We start from the raw sequence: 24,920 nt of genomic DNA, 5'->3' as shown, positions 1-24,920 counted from the left end.
GTTAGTCAAGAAAATATATGACCTAGAAAAAAAAAGATCTTAATTTAGTACTGTCCTTCATTTAACTACAAAGAAGATAATTTGCTAAGAGCCTTTTCCTATAGAAATATTAATCCACATTCAAAATGTTTTACCAGAAAAAATAATCTAACCCATTAAAGCAAAAGACACATACATCAAGTTCAAAGAAAAAATCTTGTTCTTTGGACGCAATTTCATAATCTGCTCTTAAAGCCAGGTCATGAACTTTCAGACATTCTCCAAGATCCATTCTCTGGGGGGGGAAAAAAAAGATGTATTATTGAAACAGTAAACACATTTTTTTAAAAAATTCATAAACAACCACAGTTCTCTTCAAAATACATATTAAGTCTTATTGATGTTATTTACAAAAATTTCACAGACAAGTATAAAACTTGGTGCCAGAAAAAAAAACAACACACCGATTCTGTCTACTAACAAATGGGAACAGTGATCACTTTTGTACTTAAGAAGAGATGAGGAAAACTAAAAATCTGGAAAAAAAAAAAAAAATACCTTCTAGCATCTGTATCAAAACAAATTTCACTTAGCCTATTAACAAAGATAACATTAGCTTAAAATCAAACTAAAAGAATATGTAAACCAAATTGCTGAACTATAGTTAATATTCTTTAAAGAACATTCTAATTAAAAAAAAAAAAAAGAACATTCTAATTTCCCAATAAAGATGGGAGTCCTCAAACATTAGACCAGTTATCTTGATAAGCATTCCAGACAAGACTAGGTGAACTAGTAAAAAGGACTGGATAGAACTTCACAAAAACCAAGTATCAAACCCTATTTATAAGCATGTATCAGGAATATAAAATATACTCCCATTTAGCCTAGGATCCTCCTACTTGGAATTTCAAGCACACATTATTTATCAAATTAGAGGTTTTCTCCTGAGACAAAAGTTCCTAAAAACCTATTTTACGTGCATCTGGGAACTGATAAGATCTTTCAGGAACTCCGTTAAGGGTAAATGGGAAAAACTTGGGCTAGACGCAAAGATATTTACAAACGTTATTAATGGATGAGTCAAGTAAAACAGATTTTTCCAATTGGAAGTATGCTATCCTATCAATAGAATGTCTGAGAATTGCTGAAAGGTTGGTAAAAAGGGAATACAATAATTTAAAATAGTAAATACCGCCTTTGGTTTTGTTATACAAACTAAGTATAAAGTTAAAATATGACAACCATTATAGTAGTAAAGCCATTCTGTTAATTAATGAATGGTGTACCCACTTGTGCCAAAGCACTATGCTAGGGGCTAGGGACACAGAGTTAACCGACACTGATACTCAGAGTCTCTGACCTCACGGAGCTGACATTTAGAGGAGGGGAAACAAAAATTAACCACGACTGTGTCTCTGAATACAGTTAAGTGGTTTAATAAAATGGGAATGATCCCATTATGATGGGAGGCTACTAGACAATCTGAAGAGGATATATTGAAATTGGATTTAAAACATGTGAGGGGGCAGCCCTGGCGGTGCAGCGGTTTAGTGCAGCCTGCAGCCCAGGGCATGATCCTGGAGACCCGGGATCGAGTCCCACGTCAGGCTCCCTGCATGGAGCCTGCTTCTCCCTCTGCCTGTGTCTCTGCCTCTCTCTCTCTCTGTGTGTGTGTCTCTCATGAATAAATAAATAAAATCTTTAAAAAAAAAAAAAAACATGTGAGGAAGCAAATTAACCTTAGGAAAAGCTAAGAAAAGAGTGCTTAAGGTTTTACAGAAGATTTAGGAGGCAGATCTTTAAAAAAAGCCAGCGTTAGGCAGAGGGAAGTTTCTAGAATCAAGGAACAGACTACAATATCAATAGCACATAGGTCTGGGCCTTAGTTTGTATATAAGTACCTAGAAATGAGTTTAACTTTTTTACCAAAAACCTGGATATAACCAAGGATATCAACACTAATTTTGTACAATATCCCAAGCTAAAAAAAACCCCAGTGAATTCACTGGATTAAGATTCAGAAGAACTGGGGCACATGGTTGGCTTAGCTGGAAGAGCACATGACTTGATTTCAGGGTGGTGAGTTTGAGTCCCAAACTGGGTTTAGAGATTACTTAAAAATAAACTTAAAAACAAACAAACAAAGATTGAGAGACGCCTAGGTGGCTCAGCAGTTTAGCGCCGCCTTCGGCCCAGGGCATGATCCTGGAGACCCGGGATCAAATCCCAAAATCCCACATCGGGCTTTCTGCATGGGGCCTGCTTCTCCCTCTACCTGTGTCTCTGTCCCCCCTCTCCCCCATGTGTCTCTCACAAATAAATATTAAAAAAAAAAGAATTGATAAATCATATAAAATTTAAAATAAATATCAAGTCTTATAGTCCCATCTAAGAAGACAAATTTACAAATAACTTAGCTATGAGTAGAAAATTAAGACAAACGAGAAACATACTAGTCAAAAGTAAGGGTTAAAAAAAAAAAAAAAAAAAACAAAAGTAAGGGTTACAGTGTGCCATGACTGAGATAAATTAACTTACAGGGCATGGTATGAACAAAGTGAGAAATCTCTTGCTGAAGGCTAGCAAACACCGCTCTTCCAAAAGATACATTCTGTGTGCTAACACATTTCGAAGGGATATAAGTAAGTTAGACCAAGTGTTCCAGAACCAAGCTGTTCCAAAAAAACCCAGGACAGATGTGATTAGTCAGGGAAAATCAAAATGTGAACCTAGTCCTCAATTAACTAAAGAACTTTTCAGTACGAAACAACAGTTTTTTTTTTTAAGATTCATTCATTCATTCATTCATTCATTCATTCATTCATTCATAAGAGACAAAGAGGCAGAGACACTGGCAGAGAGAGAAGCAGGCTCCATGCAGGAAGCCCAATTTGGGACTTGATCCTGGGGCTCAGGGATCACACCATATGCGTGAAGGCAGACGCTCAACCACTGAGCCACCCAGGTGTCCCCAGAAACAGATATTATGGCCCCAAGGCAAGGGACTTGAGTCAGATTTTAACTTTCTCTAAAATTAAAAAAAATTAAAAAACAAAAACAAAAAAAAACCCCACACACAAAAAATACCAACTTTCTAATGATCAAAGCTTTCCAAAGATAGAATAGACTTTCTCAAAATTTAGTGAGTTCCCAGATAACTGAAAGATCCTCAAACAGTTCTAGGATATTGAGGAAAGAATTCAACTATCAGGTAGCTTCCTTCTTCCAACTGTGACATTTTAGGACTACCTAAAAAAATAAGTTTCTCTGTAAAACTCTATTACCTCGGTTATTACATAAAAGAATGAATGGGAAACTATAGACAATGTCTTCAAAGTTATCCTTTGGAAAATAATAAGGAATAGTCACCAGTCTTGTAAATCCTCATCCCACTAACGGCTCTCATGTATCACTGCGTTGCTGAGCATGCTTAGATTTTTCCAGGCCCCACTAACTCTCATTCATAAGCCTATGGATTAACTATGTCTTTCAGGGACAATAAACAGCAACTGAAACTTGACATTGATGTGTGGAAATTCAAAACTGCTTATTAAAAGCAACATTTTAAAAATGCTATAGGAAAAAACGTAATGCTCCTAAAATATGCAGGAAAATAAGACAGTAGTGAAAAAAGGAATTGTAAAAGAGCACTGTTACCATCACTGCTACACCTGTGTGTGTATTTAAGTAGGCTCTATGCCCAACATGGTGCTTGAACTCACAATGTCATGATCAAGAGCTGCATGCTCTACCAATGGAGTCAACCAGCCACCGCAGTGTGTTTCTTAATTGATATCTTAACATTAATCTCTCTAACAGCTCCCTTTGTGTGTGTATTTCTATAGCTATAGTTGTTAAAGGGATGCTATACTTATTTCCTAAGATGTTATGATGCCACAGTTGGGAATGCCATTGATCCAGTGCAGTGGTTTTTAACTTGGGTGATATTAATGCAAGCTTTTGAATATAGGTCCATGCCCTACCCGCCAAAGACAGAATTGTAAAAGAGCCCCAAGTATTTTTAATGTACAGTGTTGGGAATCACTCACTGATCTAATTTTACTCCCAATCTACAGACAAATGAACTGAAGCCCAGAAAGACAGACTTATTCCAGATACTAGAAAATCTGGCTAGATTGATTTCTCGTCTAGCCTCCCCCTTTTGTTTAACCATGCTAGTGATCTGCACAGAGCAGATAACCAAAACTACTACTACTGCCTTTCCTCCAGTTATCTCCCTTTTCTTTATCCTCTACTTAACTAGATTTCCAATCTGTTCGCAATAAAAACCTCAAATTACTATATAAATCTTGTCTCACTGTTTAACCTAAACATCTCTGTTGCCTACTCATACTACTTATTGGCAGGAATTCAAGGCTTTTCCTCTACTCTTTCTTTAAATTTACATCATACAACCAACCAAAGGAAAAAAAAAAAAAAAAACAATTATGCGGGTCAAGAACAAGATGACCACCAAAAAGGACACAATTATACCACTGGTGTAAGGGAGGAGTTTTGGTAAGAAAAGGAAAGTTGGCGGGGGGGATATGCCTTGGAGGGGAATTTGTGGAAGGGGTAAATTTTTACTACCTCACTAAGCATGTGAGCTCCACAAGGACAAGTATTTTCTTTCTGTTTTATCTACTGTGTAATTTGCCTCTTACATAGGAATGTTTAAGAAACATTTGTTGAACGAATCAAACTGGTCAAATAGGACAAAGAACATTTGGCATGGGGGCGCTGAGCTTTATCAAGGGTGGTCAAGATAAAACCAAGTAAAAAAACTGACCTGAGCTCTGGAGGGAAGGTCTTTTTCACCTCTCCAATGATTATCAATTTTGCCAGAACTCTCTTCCTTCCTAGGTATTTTATGCTACTCTTCTCTCTTACTCCCTATGTGCTACTGTCCTCCAGGAGGTAGACTGCTTGGACTTGACAATATCCTGGGCCATAAACTCTGCAGCTTTACAGTCTAGTCTAGCTTACAATAGTAGATTGAGGGGGCCAAAATCCTAGGAGGAAGGGGATACCTGTAATTGGGGGCGGGGGGGGGGGCTGGAATAGCCTCAGTGCTTATTCTTCAGGGATCTAGCAGGGCAGTAGGTATATACAGATTTCCAGAATTCTAGAACTAGTCATCAATTTTCCTCTGTCCATAACATCATGACTAAACATGTATTCTGGCATTTCATACACACAAGGAGTATTTAAAATAAAGAACAAGCAAGCCAAAACAAACTCCACAACTACCTGCCAACATAAAAGTGAGTGAAATGCAAGTATGCCCATATTAATGCTCTCCAAGATCACAGTCATCTAATTTAAGCCACCAAAAAGGGAACCATGACAGAACCACATCATGACCTCTGGACAAATCCTCAAAAGCTGAATCAATCCTGACTTCACCTCTATAGTTTCAATAGTGCTTTGAACACTCAGTGCATAGATATACTTGCTGCTTCGCTAGTTAAATAAATGAGCTTCAAACTGAACAAAATAAAATGCTTGGTTATTTAACTTATAATGGCTCTATTTGTAATGAAAGCCATAGGAAGCATTTTTAAATTTTTAAATTTAATTAGTAATTGACTTCATAATTCCATTCTTCCCCACAAGTTGATCCCTGGTATTTAAAAAAAAATAATAAATCTAAATTCTTAGATTGTAAATGGGAAAAATGCTTACTTTTAATAGGAAAAATTCAGTTCTGGATTTTGTCTTCTCCATCCTAAATCCATTTCCTCTGTGAAGTCTTGACTAAATCACTATATCTAATTCTGTAACTTCTTACAACTTGTCAGCATTTTATAATTTTATATTTTATTTTTTATAATTTTATAACTTTACTATTTAACAAAGTTGATTCTGTTAAGGGCTTTTCTAGGTGTTCTTTTGAAATGTCAAAAATGAGGGCTCCTGGGTGGCTCAGTGGTTGTGAGCATCTGCCTTTGGCTCAGGTCACAATCCTGGGGTCCTGGGATTGAGTCCTGCATCAGGCTCCCCACAGGGAACCTGCCTCTCCCTCTGCCTATGCCTTTCTGTGTGTCATGAATAAATAAATAAAAATCTTGAAAAAAAAATTTCAAAAATGAACATTGTCTCCTCAAGTGGACTTTAAGCTTCACAAGGAAAATGGTTTCTCTTATTTTTCCCCTCCTACATAAAAGAGCAGGTTTTATACAACTGAATAAATGTGATGATTTAAGGAACTCCAAGAACTTGCAGAAACAAGGAAATAAATACACAAAGTCAACAAAATTTTAGCAATGATTTTTTTTATGTAAAAAATTAGAAACATTAAGAGCCTAGCAATGGGGTTTTGGTTAACTGAATTACGGAACAGTCATACAACATATTATATAGCCATTAGAAATTATGAACTTGATACTAAGTGGAGAAAAGAGATGGCAAAGAAAATTAATAAAAATGCCATTTTTGTAAATTCATGTAGACACTGCTGTGAGAACTGGTTTGATATTGGTTGAATTAAACACAATGAATTATTATGTATTATTCTTATAGGCAGAAAAAAAAAATCAATGAAGCCACTTTAATTTGGCGGGAAAAAAACCAGGAACAGAGGCATGCAGAAATTACATCAAAATCAATAAACATGGTATTATAGTAGAGCAAATCAAAGGGTTGACCTACACATCTGCGTGTACTGCCAGCTATAAACTGATGGTAGTAATATATTAATGAAAAAATCAGTGAAACTAGGCATAGTAATCACTTCAAGAACTGTAAATATTCTTGCTTTGTTGTATTTACTCAGATCAACGAGTTAGATCCTAAAGGGAGTTATAAAACAGTATCAAAATATAATTCCTGCTATCAAGAAATTTTTATTCTCAATGAAAAAAATGAAGACATTAAACTAGAGCAACAGTTGCAAATATACAAATAGATACACATGCAAAGATTTCATTGTGACACCATACACCAAAACCAAAAACTATTCAAATAGTCATTGAATAAATGATTTACGGAATAGCCATATTATGAAATATGCAGTCATGTTTTTAAAATATAGACCACTATTTGGAAACTTCTCCAAGTAAAGTGGGGAAAAAAAAATCAACATAAATGCCATTTGTTAAAATACACACAGGGGAGTGAAAAAGGTACATTGTTGACAGGCTTTGTGTCTGGGATGGGAGATGATATATAATGGGAAATACTCATGTTTTATGCTTTTTCCACTTTTACTTGAAAACTATATTGTCTAAAAAATAAGACACTCAGCAACTTAGAAGACCTCCCCCTTTGCATCTTATTATCCATTTAACTTTGAGAAATTTACTTAATCTCTCTGAACTTCTCTAATACTTCAGGATTACTTCTTCATCAATCAAATTACAGACTCTGGGGATCCCTGGGTGGCTCAGTGGTTTAGTGCCTGCCTTTGGCACAGGGCGTGATCCTGGAATCCTGGGATCGCGTTCTGCATCAGGCTCCCTGCATGGAGCCTGCTTCTCTCTGCCTGTGTCTTTGCCTCTCTCTCTCTCTCTCTCTCTGTCTCTCATGAATAAATAAAATCTTAAAAAAAAAAAAAAAAATTACAGACTCTAACTAGATTGTGGAAGATTCTGAATATGAATCAACATGCAGACTTTATAGGAAAAAAAGAATGCCTGACAACCTGGACAGAAATAGGATATGATAAAATCTGTATTTTAGAAGCATTAATACCACACTACTGGATGGACTGACAAGAAGAAAGAGGTCAAGGGTGGGATACACTATTATGAGACAGAAACAAAGCCATAGGGTCAAATTAGAAAAGAGAAAGCAGGTGATGGAGATAAAATAGGATAGTACAGAAGAATCCATTAAGGATCTCTGAAATCATCAGTTCCATCACCACCTGCCTACAACAATGACATCAAGGGTCAGAGAAATCATAAAATCATAAGCCTAAGATTATAAACTAGCAGGAACAGTAAAAATCTAAATCCAGTACTCGATACAGCTCACTATTCTTTCCATAACACAATGACTTCCAATTAACTAATTAAATGGAACTATCAACTAAACAATTAACTAAATGGTAATGAAGCATGGAGAGGAGAAGGTAAGGAGTCTCATCATGGCCTCAAGTATTTCAAGCATGAGCAATGACGCCACCAAGACAAATGACTAAATCAAATGGGAAGAGTCGGTCTGTAACAGGAAATATCGTGTTCTGGACATGTTAAATGTGATGTAACAACAGGAAATCTAAATAGTAGTGTCCAGTATGCCACAGATGTAATACTAAATTCACTAAAGGCTTTTTTTATCCAATTAAGTCTTCCAAGCACAGCTTTACATATTCCTCCTTAGAATTACAGCTCAAGTATTCTTCTAAGAGACCTTCTTTAACAAATTATATAGGAACACCGTATCTGGAGCACCTGGGTGGCTCGCGTCATGATCTCAGGGTCCTGGGATCGAGCCCTGCGTTGGACTCCAGCTCACAGGGGGGCCTGCTTCTCCCTCTGCCTCTGCTTGCTGCTCTCCCTGTTTGTGCTTTTTCTTTCTCTCTCTCAAATAAAATCTTTAAAAAAAAAAAAAAAAAAAAAAGAGCCCCAAATCTGACTTCCCTAAGTCAACTTATTAACAACAAAAATACTGAAAAGTACTTCTAAAGAACAGTGCCACCTGCAAGATCATAATATATTATCACAAGAAAATTTAATATTAAAGAGGGAGAAGATGAAGAATGCTTAATAACAGTATAAATTTCTATTATCATACTTAAAAATTAAAAACAAACGCTACTGCTTGGTAAATTTAACTTTCTAAAAACCACCTTCATTAGAGCAATAGTTTCACTGTTACCTAAACTGGCTTTAATTCATTTATTTATTTACACTGCTTAGTTTAAAATAATTCTTCCCATGTGTCTTCTTCTTAGGTTTTCTTACACTATTTTAGGAGTTTCAAGACAAAGGTGAAAGACATCAAAACGTAACAAACAATAACTTAGATATAGCAGAAAAATAGCAGGGAATCAAAGAATAGACAGTGATATTCATCAAGTACTAAAAGCAATACATACCAGCTGAAGAAAAAGTGACACAATGGCATGACAGCAGGACAGAGCATAGGAAATAAAAAGCTGTCGGACCACGTGAATCCTTTTACATGCCCTCCAATGCCAATGCTATTTTCTAAAAGACAAATCACCTACACTTTCTCACTTCTCGCACCTTCGCTTTCTTCCTTCCTCATATATATAAAATCTCTCTTCTATCCATGTTCAACATTTGATTCAAGCCCCAGCTCAAAAAACAAGAGAAAGCCCAGTATAATACAAAAAAAACCTTGAAATAATAAAACCTGGGTATGCACTCAAGTTACGCCATATTGCCTTAAAATAAAAATTAAGGTATTTCTTTCTTAATTTCAATCCTGGTATTCAAATTAAGTCCAACAGAAGTGACAGGTGAAGAGGAAAGGGACACATTGCATGCAGAGTAGATCCTGCTTTTTACCACTTCCTATTTATTAACTGCCCATTCCCACTCATATGCTCTCCACTTCCAAGTCCATTCTTCCCTGAGTGGATAAAGAAAAATAAAGCTCGTCTCCCAGCTTTTAATACTGTTTTTGAAAAACATAGCATGAAATAATTTCTTATTCATTCCAAATCAAGATATGCAAAGATACCTAGATAATATTAAAAGAAAAGTCCTTGGGGCGCCTAGGTGGCTAAGTCAGTTAGGAGGCTGCCTTCACCTCAGGTCATGTTCCCAGCATCCTGGGACTGCCTTGGGTCTGGGCTCCCTGCTCAGTGGGGTCTGCTTCTCTCTCCCTCTGCCCCTCTACTCTGCTTGCCACTCTACTCCACTCGTGCTCTATTGCGCACTCTCTCTCAAGTAAACAAAATCTTTTAAAAAACAAATTCCTTGCTGAGTGAAGTCAGTCAGTCGGAGAAGGACAAACATTATATGTTCTCATTCATGTGGGGAATATAAATAATAGTGAAAGGGAATATAAGGGAAGGGAGAAGAAATGTGTGGGAAATATCAGAAAGGGAGACATAACGTAAAGACTGCTAACTCTGGGAAACAAACTAGGGGTGGTAGAAGGGGAGGAGGGCGAGGGGTGGGAGTGATTGGGTGAAGGGCACTGGGGGTTATTGTGTATGTTGGTAAATTGATCACCAATAAAAAAAAAATAAAATAAAAAAACTTAAAATTCAAAACAACAACAACAAAAAAAAACAAATTCCTTGACCTAGAAAGAATATACTATCCAATTGAGAAGAGAGGAAGAGAGAACACGTATATAAATAAGATAAACTGGGATCCCTGGGTGGCGCAGTGGTTTAGCGCCTGCCTTTGGCCCAGGGTGCGATCCTGGAGACCCGGGATCGAATCCCACGTTGGGCTCCCGGTGCATGGAGCCTGCTTCTCCCTCTGCCTATGTCTCTGCCTCTCTCTCTCTCTCTGTGTGACTATCATAAATAAATAAAAATTAAAAAATAAATAAATAAATAAATAAATAAATAAATAAATAAATAAATAAGATAAACTAAAACGCCTACTCAGTAGTATGGAGAGCAGGCACCACACAGGGGTTCAGAGGCTAACTAAAAGGCTATAAGCTCAGGCAATCAAAAGTAGCAAGCCAGGCAGGATTTAAGTGGGTAAAGGAGAAAAGATATTCCAGCAAGAGAAAAAGAGACAAAAATGAGAATCATGCTGGGGAAGGAAAATAGTGAGAAAATGAAGAAGTCAGTCTGGTAAAAAGAAAAGAACCAAACCAATTTATTATTCATTCAAGAAGAGGTAGACTGGGGGCTAAGGATTTTAGATTTTTGACCATACGTACAATAGGAAAACACCAAAAGCTTCTGTGAAGAAGCAACATGTGCCAAGTTCATTCCCACTCAAAAATGACTGGCTTAAGTTTCTGAACATTTAGATCTCTTCAAATGTCACTTTATCAAAAGTTTTCTCTAACCACCGTGAGTAGTCCCTGGACCACGGTCTCAGACAGTCTAAATTATCTAACTATGCTTTTTTTTTTGTCCTAGCAACTTAAATCACATTATTTTTCACTTAGCTGTGTGTCTCTCACCATGAAAGGAGAAACCTATGTTCACTTCTGTATCCCCAACATAGCAGTAGGTCCTTAATAAGTACTTGTTAAATGAATGAATGAATGAATGAATGCTTATCTTAGCAATCAGTACCACTCTTTGGGAGCACCAAAGAGATGAAAAAATAAATTACTTTTTGAAGAAAAATTTTTTGACTTTTACTGTAAATTCTTTCTCTAGCCCACCTTCCTCATCTTTTTTGATTTCTTCTTCTTCTTAATTTCAATATTAAATTTCATTACTCCAAACGCTATTATAAATACCAGAAAAGGGAAAAAACATAAAAACCTAAGTCTCGAAATTTTACAAATTATGTTATCCAAATACATTAATATACATGCCTATATTTTTGATCCTGTAAGGTCTATGGGACAATATACATCCAACATGTTTTACTGTATATGGGTCAAAATAAAATATCAAATGCTTTTACTATTCCCTTCATGAGTGAGAATCATCAAACTAAAAAAGATTTCAGTAAGTCATCTGTCTTGCCACCTGCACATTAAGGTAAAACTCATCGGTTTGATAAATATTTCCAGTGACAGTCTGTGACTTTGCTTGATATTTGTGGTTAATCCCCTGGTACAACAAAAATATGTGTTTCAAGTTTTCATTTATTATCATGTATCTGCTGCTCTATTCTGTGTTCATTGTTTACACCCTCCAAATGATGCATTTATAATGCCATCTTCTCTTTTTCACTGAATAGCCTCAAAGACACACTAGTTTCTATAGACATCTTAAAACACAGTTTATAAAACCGTACATCTCTCTAAAACAGATCTGAGGAGTTCAGGGAATACTCAGAGGATGATTTGAGGTTCTCAGATAATAAGCATTGAGAATCACTGTACAAAAAAGCAAATATGACACCAAAATATGTTAACCAAGTACTAGACTATGAAAAACAATCCACTTTAACAGTAACTTCCAGATCTCATTCTACTTTGCCTGGTCTTTAAAACTTTCTATTTTTTCAAGACTCATTCTATCAGATAGGTCCAAGATTTAAAATTTGTTTCAAAAAATCAAACAAGGGCAGCCCCAGTGGCTCAGCAGTTTAGCGCCGCCTTCGGCCCAAGGTGTGATCCTGGAGTCCCGGGATAGAGTACCGCATCGGGCTCCCTGCATGGAGCCTGCTTCTCCCTCTGCCTGTGTCTCTACCTCTCTCTGTGTCATTCATGAATAAATGAATAAAATCTTAAAAAAAAAAGAAGAAAAAAAAAATCACTTCCATAAGCCTCAAGTGTATTACTTTAAGTATATAAAATGAATGACTACAAGATTATTTAGTATGACAGAAAAAAGTTATTTCCCAAGGGCATATGCACCCCACGTTGAATAGTTCAGGGTATGTGTGTGCCAATTTGCCAAATATACTATAAACAACATTGAGGACTTGGTTTTTATAGTAGCAGGAGGCTTGGGTGGCTCAATGGTTGAGCATCTGCCTTTGGCTCAGGGCCTGATTCTGGAGTCCTGGGATCAGGTTCTGCATCAGGGTTCCTGCATGGAGCCTGCTTCCCTCCTGCTGCCTGTGTCTCTGCCCTTCTCTCTCTCTCTCTCTCTCTCTCTCCCACTCTCTGTGTCTCTTGTGAATGAATGAATGAATGAATGAATGAATGAAGTTTAGTAGTAAAGTTTTAATTATTCACTGGGAAGCTTTTCATGTGCCTCTGACTTCCTAGGCGCCAAAGGTGTTTTTGGTTTACGCGATCTCTAGAAATGCTTGTTGAAGGAATGCACATTTTTATAATTGACTGAAGAATAAAATGCAAATAGCAAAATCTGCTTAATACAAGGACATAGTATAAGATATACTTCGAGAGCCAAAACTGGTTAAACTTAAGACTGGAAAAACTGGCATTTTCACAAATTGGGCAGCTCAAGAAATTGACCTGTCATAAATTAAAAATAAAAAAAGTGAAACCAATCATCTGGGCTATTGCTAAGAACTGTTAAAAAATACCAAAATTGTCCTAAACAAACCATTTCTGGGGAAGAAATTTTGAGTTTAAAATATCTAAAGACTAACTTTTTCACATCTGCATGTGGAGCTACTACTACTGTCATATTCTGATAAGCAACAAAACCAAGATACTCTCCAGCTCCTTATATGTTAAAAGATAACGCATTTTCCCCTAAAAATCATTAATTTTTCAAACTCAAGTTAGTTCTGCAACAGACTATTTAGTGTTTTGCTTTGGGTGGATCGATAATTCATTCAACACAATGGAGGGACACTGTTCTAGATGCTGGGGACATAACACTGAACAAAACATCCCTGCCCTTATTTTGAAACTTACATGCTGGTTGAGAAAATTTTATGGTTTCATATCACTTATTCTGCTTTTACATACTTTCATGGCACTTTTATATATGTACTATCAAAGGGACTTCAAGAGTTTTAAAGTTCAGGCTTGGATGTACCTAAGTAACTGATTTAAGACGAGCCCTTAAACAGAATAGTTTAGAGATGCAATAAAGGACTTTCAATTAGTAAAAAAGTACACTTTAGATAAAAACCAGAACCTACTGGGGCACCATAAAATCAACTCAGTATTTTTGACAATATTCCTACCTAATGACTTCAGAAAGGCAGAAAAAAATTTTACTTTATTCCTGTCTCTAAGTATTTCTCAATTTTAAGCTTTAAATTCTATTTCTGGGAATGCCTGCCTGGGTGGCTCAGCGGTTAAGCGTCTGTCTTCGGCTCAGAGCGTGATCCTGGAGTTCCAAAATGGAGTCCCACTTCGGGCTCCCTGCATGGAGCCTGCTTCTCCCTCTGCCTAGTCTCTACCTTTCTCTGTCTTCTCATGAATAAATAAATAAGATCTTTAAAAATAAATTGATAAATTTCTGAGGAGAACCATTTTTTTCTAAACAAAATTTTGTGGAAAGTCCCTTTACTTAAAATGTGCAAAATTCCAGTTGAAATAGAAAAAAGACTGGCCTGTCGCTATATCCTTAGTTCATGAAATTCCTCCAAGGACACTTCAAAAACATCTGAAAGTCACTGCCCTAAGTAAATGTGCTATCTATAAAATTAACAAAAACATTTTTTAAAGTATTTAACTCTAAGATTCCTGTGTAGTATAACGTACTATATAATTCTCTGTGAGACCTGTGACAAGCACAATTTCTCTGAGCCTTAATTTTCCCCATCAATGAACTGATGGCCTTACACAATACAAAATGGCCTGTCAACCCTAAAATTGTACTAGGATGAAGGCGCTACAATCAGTAGTGGTCATCTCTAATTTTAGGACAGGCGCATCATGACAGTATACATTTTCATCTCTGCAGATCTTAATTTTGTTTCTGTTATCAACTCTGCTTTAAATTTAATGCCTCTAAATTATTAGCACTACGCATCTTTTTTCCAGATCACAAGAAGCTAGATGGAAAGATTTTTGTAAGCACTTTAGTGTACTCTCTTTCTTCAGGGAAGATCTGTACTAGAAATAAGGTGTTCTGGGGAAAAAAGGACAACTTTGCTTAGGTTTTTTGTTTTGCCTAAATCTCAAAGGGGATGGCTGCCTATGGTTTGCATAGTGACTAGAACAGGAAGAAACTATGCCAGTGGGGCGCCTGGGTGGCTGAGTGGTTGAGCATCTGCCTTTGGCTCAGGACATGATCCTGGGGTCCTGGGATAGAGTCCTGCATTGGTGCCCCTGCAGGGAGTCTGCTTCTCCCTCTGCCTATGTCTCTGCCACTTTCTCTGTGTCTCTCATGAATAAATAAATAAAATATTAAAAAAAAAAAAAAAACTATGCCAGGAGGAGGATAAGAATGAGACTAAAACAAGACAATATTCTCAACAACTAGGAGAATAATCCAAGCCTTTGAAATAAAGCAGCTTCATCAGTTACAACAGTAATGCTTATAAAAAAAAAATCACAACCCCCCAAAATATATATACAATTACTTTGAGTCTCTATTCTACATTTAATCTCATCATCTCATCTGATTGACTTATTAGCCTATGAATTAGGCTACCACAACACCACAGTAGAAGACTGATGAAAAGGTAAAATGTTATGGAGCATTTTTCACCAAACCGAATTTCAAAAATATTCCAAATAGTCAGTTGTGAGTACATATTTAGAAATCACACTCTCCATCTCCAAATACATTTCTGTGTATTCTTCTGCTAAATAACCTAGAGTATTGGTGAGTCATATTCTGCTGGAAGTGACAGATCTGAGGAAAAGGGCAAACTTCAGTTATACAACAAAGAAAGAGCATTATAAAATCAAGTTACAATTCATTTTTCATCTAACATGTTAAACAAAAAAACAAACAGGCATTTCAACATGAAGAGATATGAACTGTTCCAAAAACGTTATTCTACAGAGATTGGTTGCTAAAGAAGTCATAACTCTGTAAATTATAAACCATTTGTACACAGGATGAACTGTTACAAATAGCTCTTTTTCCTAATAAGGATAATAAGAAAGTCACACTTTCTTACCATCCACACATGGATGGTTTTGAGTTCCTTTTTTTTTTTGGTTTTGAGTTCTCAAGGAGACCTCTATACAATAACCCTGGAGTCTCACAAAGTTCCACAGCCACCTGCACCAGCTCTGCTTAAATTCTCACAGAGATTCACAGCTACTTTTTTTTTTTTTAAAGATTTATTTTATTTATTCATTCAGAGAGAGAGAGAGAGAGAGACAGGCAGAGACACAGGCAGAGGGAGAAGCGGGCTCCACGCAGGGAGCCCGACGCGGAACCCGATCCGGGGTCTCTAGGATCACGCCCTGGGCTGCAGGTGGCGCTAAACCACTGTGCCACCAGGGCTACCAGATTCACAGCTACTTAATCTCATCCTTACATAAAGCCATCTCTTAAAAAAAAAAAAAAAAAAAAGCCATCTCTTATCTATTATATTGACAAAAAGGAGATATTTTCACCCAGAGTTTCCCTGGCAAGTGCCTACAGAAGAGCTTTCTTTAGCTTTTTAATATAACCCAAGCACCATCAATTTTAAAGCCTCACCATTCAATTCTGTACCATAAAAAAATGCTAAGATATTTTTCTACCAAATTTTTTTTTAATTTATTTATTCATGAGACACACAGAAAGAAAGGCAGAAAAACAGGCAGAGAGAGAAGCAGGCTCCATGCAGGGAGCCCAACGTGGGACTCGATCCCAGGCCTCCAGGATCACGCCCTGGGCTGAAGGCGGCACTAAACCGCTGAGCCACCTGGGCTGCCCTCTATCATCAATTTAAAATGTGTAGTTCAGGGATCCCTAGGTGGCGCAGCGGTTTGGCGCCTGCCTTTGGCCTAGGGCGCGACCCAGGATCGAATCCCACATCGGGCTCCCGGTGCATGGAGCCCGCTTCTCCCTCTGCCTGTGTCTCTGCCTCTCTCTCTCTCTCTCTGTGACTATCATAAATAAATAAAATTAAAAAAATAAATAAATAAAATAAAATGTGTAGTTCAGAGATGTTAAATAAAATTTGAGAAAATGTGCATCTTATAAATCTTGTAAGAACTTTAGAAGAAGGGAAGTTCAAAACCAACCACGCATCCACTTTAACAGAATAAAAAATTAAGTATTCTCTACAAAGTAGAAAACGTGTTAAATAAAACTTGGGTTCAATCCCAATTTTACTTGAAATCAGTAGAACTATGTGATTTCTAATACCTTCACCTATTATCTTTAAAGTGAACTGTGGATCATAAAATTGTTTTATAATTTTTTTATTTAGAGAAAGCAAGAGTGCAAGCGCACGAGCGTGTATATATACACACACGCACGCACACACATGTGCATGAGCAGATGGGGGGGTGGAGCAGAAGCAGAGAGAGAATCTCAAGCAGACTCCTCACTGACTGCCCCAAAATAGTTTTAAAAAATAAATGAACATAGGGGGATCTGGGTAGCTCAGCTGGTTGAGAGTTTGACTCTTAGTTTCAGCTCAGGCCATGATCTCAGTGTCTTGGGATCAAGCACTGCACTGGGCTTGATGCTCAGTGTATACTATGCTTAATCACCCCCTTACTCCTACTCTTGCTGGCATACTTACTCTCTCAAATAAAATCTTTTTAAAAAGGAAATAAATGGGGATCCCTAGGTTGCTCAGCGGTTTGGTGTCTGCCTTCAGCCCAGGGTGTGATCCTGGGGTCCTGGGATCAAGTCCCACATCAGGCTCCCCATATGGAGCCTGCTTCTCCCTCTGCCTGTGTCTCTGCCTCTATTTCCCATGAACAAATAAAATCTTTAAAAAATAAAAAAAAATTAAAAATTAAAAAAAGGAAATAAATGAGCATAGCTGCATATGTACATTATAAAATGTAAAGTTGTAAATCACAACTATGTCGTCAGATTTTTATCAATGCCATATCGGAAGAATATAACACTATGTCCATATCTTGCTATAGCTGGGTTTAGAGTTTTAAGAAATAAAAAACTAATTTGTCACTTTGCTAATTAACCCTGTTCCCAAGTATTATTTGAAGTGATAATGTAGCCATTAAACACAACTTTGTTAAATTTAATCAATAGTAACTGTAGAGAATCAAAATATACTACAGATAATTAGACATTTTATTGATTCACATTCTTTTTTAAAGATTTATTTATTCATGAGAGACATGGAGAGCCAGAGACATAGACAAGAGAGGGAGAAGCGGGCTCCTCGTAGGGAGCCTAATGCGGGACTTGATCCCCAGATCCGGGATCATGCCCTGAGCCGAAGGCAGAGGTTCAACCGCTGAGCCACCCAGGCGTCCCTTAAATGTTATAGCACTGTAGAAAATACTTTATGGATATCCTAAAGAGTAGACATGAGGGTTAATTATCTGTCATAGTTCTAATTCAAGTGTTCAGAATCTAGATTATGTTACTACACTGAAAAAATATTCAAGTATCATATATATATTTTTAAATGTAGGCTCTTTTTTCCCCCTTTTAATGTAACAGTTTCAACAGTCTTTCCTACTGGAAAAAAAGACAGAGTTGTTTCCTATTGTATATGTCTTAATATCTGTTAAAGGTATTTAATTCTATCCAAAAGAAACCATTTGGGATGCCTGGGTGGCTCAGCGGTTGAGTGTCTGCCTTCAGCTCAGGGCATGATCCCGGGATCCGGAATCAAGTCCCACATCAGGCTCCCTGCATGGAGCCTGCTTCTCCCTCTGCCTATGTCTCTGCCTCTCTCTGTGTGTCTCTCATGAATAAAGTCTTTTAAAAAATTTAAAAAAAAAAAAAAAGAAAAAAAAGAAACCACTAATTTAAACTGCCTTAAATACAGGAACTCATCAAGTCAGAAATCTTCTCTTTATTTCAGTCATTTCTGGCAAGTGAGAAATAAAGCCAGCTAAATATTTATCCCCTACTAGTCCTCCTGTGCCATCAAATGTGGCCTGTGAAAGGAAACTCTTGCAGTGAGTAATCATTTCAACTAAACCCCAAAGTAAGAAAATCAGATCCTTTGTTCCATTTATTTAAATAGGTCCATCATTATGTGATTTCTTTCAAATTAAAATGATGAAACTCCAAGGTCAACCAACATCACTAGCTATAGAATCTAAATTAAGTGAGCTTTATATTATTTAAGAGCCAGCAACATAAATGCGTTTTAAGTGACAAGACTACTAGCAAACTCAGTTCTGTGACTTTAAGTATTTACTATTAGGTTTTCCTCATGATTTCCATGATACAATGTGTACAAATCTAAACATATAATGCCTTGGATAAAAGTCTACTCTGCTCTCAACAATAAAGAAAACTATTTTAAAAATCACTTATAGAATTGCAGAAACTAAAAGTGCAATTGCAGTATAATTGCCTCTACGTTCCAAATAAGAAATACTGTCTCAAAAATTACTCTGAAGAATGTAAAAAATTATAAAGCGAAGCACAGCAAAGACTTTTCAGATAAATCTCATTTTTGCAGATTTAAATCATCAGCCTAAATAATATAAGAGATGCAAATCCCTCCTCTAAACTGTCTTAAAAAATGACTGCATAATAATCTGACAAGAAATTAAGTCTTCATCAAGTTGGGATACCAATAATTAAACAATAAATTTAATAATACGTACAGTTCCAGAGAGGACATCATGGGGGCAACAGTTGAGAAGGTGACTCTTGCATACTCTGTCATCGCTGAATTTGATTCGTTGACGAGTAGTATCTCCTGTAATATAGAAAAGTTAATAACATTCAAGGTTAGACAACTGGAAAATACTTATTTTCTGAGAGCCCTACTATCACTAGCTTTTTCCTGTGTGGCTACACGCACATACATTTATTTATATAAATCAGCTCAAGAGGGATTAGTTTGTATAATATCCTATAGAAAAACTATTTTAGACATGCAATTGCAGTATGTGTACTGCAAATGTAATTCAAATAGTCAAAGTGGGAAAGCAATGCATTCTGTTAAACAGAGTACTTCAGAAAAGCATAGGATATAGAGCAGGAATGGACTTTGAAGATTATGGAGTCCAACTCCTTCATATTGCAGATGATGAAATCGAGGCCCCAAGAGGTTAAGCGACTTGCAGCAGACCCACTAGGAGAGTTTCTACTGGTATACAATGTTCCCTACTTGACGCTAAGCATAGATTTATTTTGTAATTATTTACATTAATTGAAAAACATAAAAAGTAATCTTGCAAACATTGCATACACACTGCGAATCCCCACTGAACCCCAGACGCCATTTCTTCCACTATTTTGTTCCAGCTGAAGTGTCTCCCTTTTGCTGCTGGGATGAGTTAGAGAGGGTAGAATAGCGTGTTTAAGAGTGTACAAACCTGGAAGAAGGACTTACACACCAGTCAGACAAAGGCACAATGCCTAAATGAAACGTTAACTTTAATGCCTCCAAAGGTACCATACCTTCAAATTTTAGGTGGTCTGTGCTACATATGGCCATACTGGGTACATTTAAATTTATTCTGTCTTCATATAACACAATACACCTCCTAAGCAACAGAAGCATCCAACCTCCTAATCAGATATGCCTATCTAACTCAAACTTTAAAGAGTCTAAGAAAAAGAAAAGTAACTAGCTCTAGGAACAAAATATAGATGTTAGTTACAATTTTTTTGCTTAGAGTCTCTCTGGGGGAAAAAAAAAAGAAAAAAACTCTTAAGGACGTTTTTTCTATGTAGAATGCTCAGATAAGCCCTAAGAAATGTTCGTGTTTTATTTTAGTCTTAAGTTGATATCATCATTGATGAATGAAAACCTACTGATGAATTACTGAAGCGAGAACTGTTGGTACCAAAAGAGATTGTAAACACCTTTGTACTTCACATGATGCTTTGGGGCACTCCAAAAACTCATCTAGGAAGTGATTCAATTACTTAAATTAATTTGTTTTTCACATGTGAGTCACAGAAAGGTTAAGCCTTTACCCCTTTTACATGATCTTATTTTGAAGAGCTTAATGCAAAGTCAACTAAATATGTCATTTTTAAATGGGGTAAGATTTTGTTCAAATTGTTTTAACTCAAAAAGACTTAAATAAAGAATATTCTAATTCAGGGTATATAAAATTTAAGAAAAGTAATTTATAGCTAAAATGATAGCTTCAGAGCAGTTCAACAATAGGTTTTCTAGAGGCTAGTCTCTAGTTCAAGTAGGTTATTTTTGACACCACAATTTGGAACAAATCATTTAGTGTTCACGCCTGCTACTATAATAAAGGTTATTTTGATGGTTCCTTTTTTTCCTTTGAAACACAACTGCTTTTGTTCCACATTCATTAACACATCTGAAAAGTTAGTGATAACTCACGGCTCGGCGAATGCGGGGCCTTTCTGACACTCCCTTGCAGATTGAAGTAGGCAGGCATAGATACATTGAACCTTTACAAATAAAACAAGGGGCCAGATTGTTCAGTTTGTATAGAATAGACTCTGCCAGCAATTTCAATACAGCATCTAGAAGTACATGTTGACTGTAAAGATTCTTGTATATGAAAACAAAAGTGAACAAAATCAGGGTGTTTTATTTTTCAAAATATTGACTTAACAAGTGTAACCCTACAGAAGAATATGATTGACCACAGGAAAAAGTCCAATGCTGGAACTCTGGGAAATGGTCTCTGGGCCAACTGCGGTTTTAAAAAATGCTTTTTAAAAGATTTTATCTCATTAAGACTTTGGTGAAGGCCTAAGTTCACGTTAGAATGATACTATGATAAGCTAGCACCAGAAGGGCAATGCTATATATTAGACTTTTTTTTTTTTTTTTTTTTTTTTGCTTACTGGCATGTAAGAAAAATGTCTTATTTTTAACCTGTACCCAAAATGTGCTAAGGAATTTCAAAGATGATGTAGCTTTTCTGAATAGGGAAAGAAAAAACAAACAAACAAAAAACCCTTACATATCTAGGACTCTCCCTACTACATACCTAAGCTTTTTAATATGCAACAACAGTATTGTTTCAATGCTACGTAAAACTAATGGTTCAGTAATACTATAAACCAGGCCTTACAATAAAAATCAAGGTTCTTAGAAGTTTTACTAATCAAGCATTTTGTGAGGTAGGGCTACTGTTTTTGCTTCAGAAATCACAACATTAAGTCTAATATTAAGATACATGTGCCCTGAAGACACAGCTATAAGGTAAAATATAAACAATTCCAAATACAAATTTAGCAAACATTATCCCTGATGAGCTCTTACAAAAAGTATATTTCTATAAATGCCAAAAAGTGTTTTAAAGTGCATAAGAAAAAAAAAGAAAAAAAAATAAAATGCATAAGAATGGTTGCTCTATAAACATTTGATAACTGCAAACGCAATAAATACAGCTATCAAATATCAATTACACATTACAGAAACTTTTAAAATAATGAAATAATAAAAACTCTAATAATTTCAGATACAGAAATATCCTGAGATGGACTAGCAACTAGGTATGTTTATTGGTATTTTAAAAGTTTTACTTAAGAGACTTTAAGGTTGACATTTTAAAATAACTTGGCTACATTACCATGCAGTATTTAATACATTTATTTGGGCTTATGCCATGAAAGTGTAATTTAGCTAAACCAACAAAGAATTTTAAAATAAAAATACTGATAATTTTGGTTTCTGTCAACATATCTGGCCCAAACCATGTTTTTCAAAAGAAACTAGGTATAACAGCACCCATGTGAAAAAAGGGGGGGGGGGCAGACTATGAGTAATAGAAAATAAGTATGAACCAAATCTTATAATACAAAGAATTACTTTGTGGAGTCAACATACTGTATCTTTGGGCATATATTCATATAAAAATAACCTGAGTTAAAAAACAAAACAAGACAACTACCCTCTTACACTAACACTGGATCCAAATCATAGAAACAAACCTATTAGTGCACATATCCTCTGTGCTAGTCAATGGGGTTACAAATAGGCATATAACTACAAGCTCTGTACCCTCAAGGAGTCCATGATGCTGATAGAGAAATAGGACATTTAAATAACAAGTAATAAAGGTAGCATGACCCGAGTGCCAAATGGATTTCTCTAATAGTAGTACTTCAGGAATTCTAAAGCTAGAATGGCCACCAAGGATGGAGAGGTTAGAAAAGGCTTCGTATAAAAAGGTAGAAGCCAAAATTTAAAGACAAGATAGGACTTAGATCACAGGAAAGAAGAACATTCCAAGCTGGAGTATTATCTTTGACAAAGCTTATAAAGGCAGAAATGTTTAGGGAATAGTAAATACTCCAAGTCAAATTTGGCTTTGGCAAATGGCTACATGTAGGGGAAGAGCAAAGTTGGGGCCAGAGTAATATTTTCTGGGTGAAATCGGATTTCCTAATTTTTTCACTTTTTTTCAATCCAGATTTTCAGTGTGTAAACAAAGTTAAAAAAAAAAAAGTTTAAAAATAATGGGGCAGAAATTAAATCATGTTTAACAGCAACACAATGTCTATCCATAAAAACATGGAGGTTTCTCTGCCCTATAACTTCTACATTAATTAGGCTTTGTACATAACTATGATGCCAAGTTTTTAAAATTAGCAATTTGGCTTAGAACTTTGGTAGGCAAAGTGTTCTTCATTTGAATGGAAGCATCAAAATTTCTATTAATACTTACTACCAAGCAACTAACTTCAGAGTAAAAACTTTCTCTTTGGTTCAACCCTTTTGTGAGTTTCATGAATTCTAATTTGTATTTGGGAATATCTGAGTTGCAGGTGTACAATAAAAACTGAGATGCCTATTACTCTTCTCAAAGTTTCTCAGCAAGTTAACAGGGCCTAAAGCGGTAGTGAAGCAATGTCACGTAGGGAATATGGATAGGCCACTCTACAGGCAGCTCCCATCCCAACTATACTCAAATACCATTATACTCAAAATCCCCTTCAATCTGTTGGGAGGGAAAAACGAGCCCACTGTAACCCCAACACCACGGTTTTATGGTCCTGCCTCTTCTGAAACTGCCTTAGACTTAAATTATAGTAGTAACACTTAAAACTTCAGTCTAGATGGTATCTGACATCATTTTACATGGTGCATGCTATTTTTCCCAATACCCACCCCCTCCCCTCCAGTGCCACCCTCCCTCTCCCTCCCATACAAACAATAAATAAACTTTCATAGATTTAGGTGCTATTTTAAAAACATCAAAATTTTACTTTACCCATTCTCTCCGATGCTCCCTGTATTTTTTTAAGCTGTGAGTGGATGACCATGCTATGTGATCAACAACTGTGAAGGCTAAGCAAAAGTGAACTGAGTTTAGTATTATAATTAAAAGAACCTTAAAGTTTGTAATATTTGACATATATAATGGTATGCGGAATCCTTATTTTACTGCATATTATCAGGCATTAATGGCAAGCAATTTATAAAAACAACTAATTAGTATTTCTCTTATATAGAATTAGCTTAGAACTTAGCTTAGGGAAAACAGAAGAAAACTCAACAGCACACAAAGCAAATGGAAGCAACCCCTAGCTTATAAATGGGGCCAGGAGAAGAAAAGCCCTCCCATATTCTCCAATGTGACAACCAAAGCCCTCCCCACAGATACACTTGTTAGGGGCCAAGTGTGGTGACCACTGGCTTAGGACAGGATAGGCACATTCCCTCTGAAATGAAATCCATATACCTTCAGTAAAAGGAAAGCAGAGCAAGAGAAAGAGGTGTATAGCTGATAGCTTAAAGCTACTCATTTCCCTGTGCCCTCAAATCATCAAATGCAAAGAAATGTTTCATCCTCTTATTACCAGCCTTATATTAGCTACTAAGTCCACATAGTAACATATAAACTATATAAAGACCAGTGGCCAATTTCTAGTCTAGTACAGGGCAGGAAGAAGTCTGCCCTGTCCCAGGAAACCCTCATCTTCAGAGGTAAAAATAGGTGATTCCTGCTGCACAGGGACTACTACACTGAAAAACCATTGTGATTACTTTTACATTCTTCTCCAAGTGTCTCATCAACTCTACTAAATTCTCCCACCTACCTTTGCTGTTCCTTTAGAATTCAGTCTAAAGCTCATCTATAAGAACTCTTCTGTAATTATCCTTTTAAAAGAAAAATCTTTTACTTCATGTAATTAATACAGTTTAATTCACTGTGTGTGTGTGTGTATATATATATATATATATATATATATATATATATATATATATATATAGTTCAAAGTACAGAATTTGTTTTGTAAAAGTACTCACTACCATGCCCTTAACATATTATGACTATGGGTGCTTTGAAAACAGTTAACACGACGTGATACATGCCAAACTTGTCAAAATTTTATTTATTACATAAGAAAGAGTACTCAGCCAAAGGTGGCAGTGGGAAAAACCAATTATGGCATTGTCCCTTCCAAATGTAATAAAGTCACTGCTATCTACTAGAGC

General features: G+C 36.3%; 1 protein-coding gene across 21 annotated transcripts in view; it reads right to left on the bottom strand.

Moving 5' to 3' along the window:
* LUC7L2 (LUC7 like 2, pre-mRNA splicing factor) overlaps positions 1-24,920 on the bottom strand; it is a 62,420-nt gene that overhangs the window by 27,909 nt on the left and 9,591 nt on the right. For 4 of the 21 annotated variants that reach the window (XM_072777379.1, XM_072777394.1, XM_072777391.1 and 1 more), the window contains 2 exons: positions 19,138-19,232; positions 176-274 (listed from right to left, as the gene is read on the bottom strand). In XM_072777379.1, the coding sequence (XP_072633480.1) occupies positions 176-274; positions 19,138-19,232 (194 nt within the window). Of the gene's footprint in view, positions 1-175; positions 275-2,520; positions 2,655-19,137; positions 19,233-19,727; positions 19,806-20,843; positions 20,915-23,691; positions 24,444-24,920 lie in introns of those variants that run through there. The other 17 variants (XM_072777382.1, XM_072777378.1, XM_072777383.1 and 14 more) reach the window with 13 other exon arrangements.

The sequence above is a fragment of the Canis lupus genome, chromosome 15 (genome assembly GCF_048164855.1).
Source record: "Canis lupus baileyi chromosome 15, mCanLup2.hap1, whole genome shotgun sequence".
Classification (NCBI taxonomy): Eukaryota; Metazoa; Chordata; class Mammalia; order Carnivora; family Canidae; genus Canis; species Canis lupus.
This window is presented reverse-complemented; position numbering and strand designations above follow the sequence as displayed.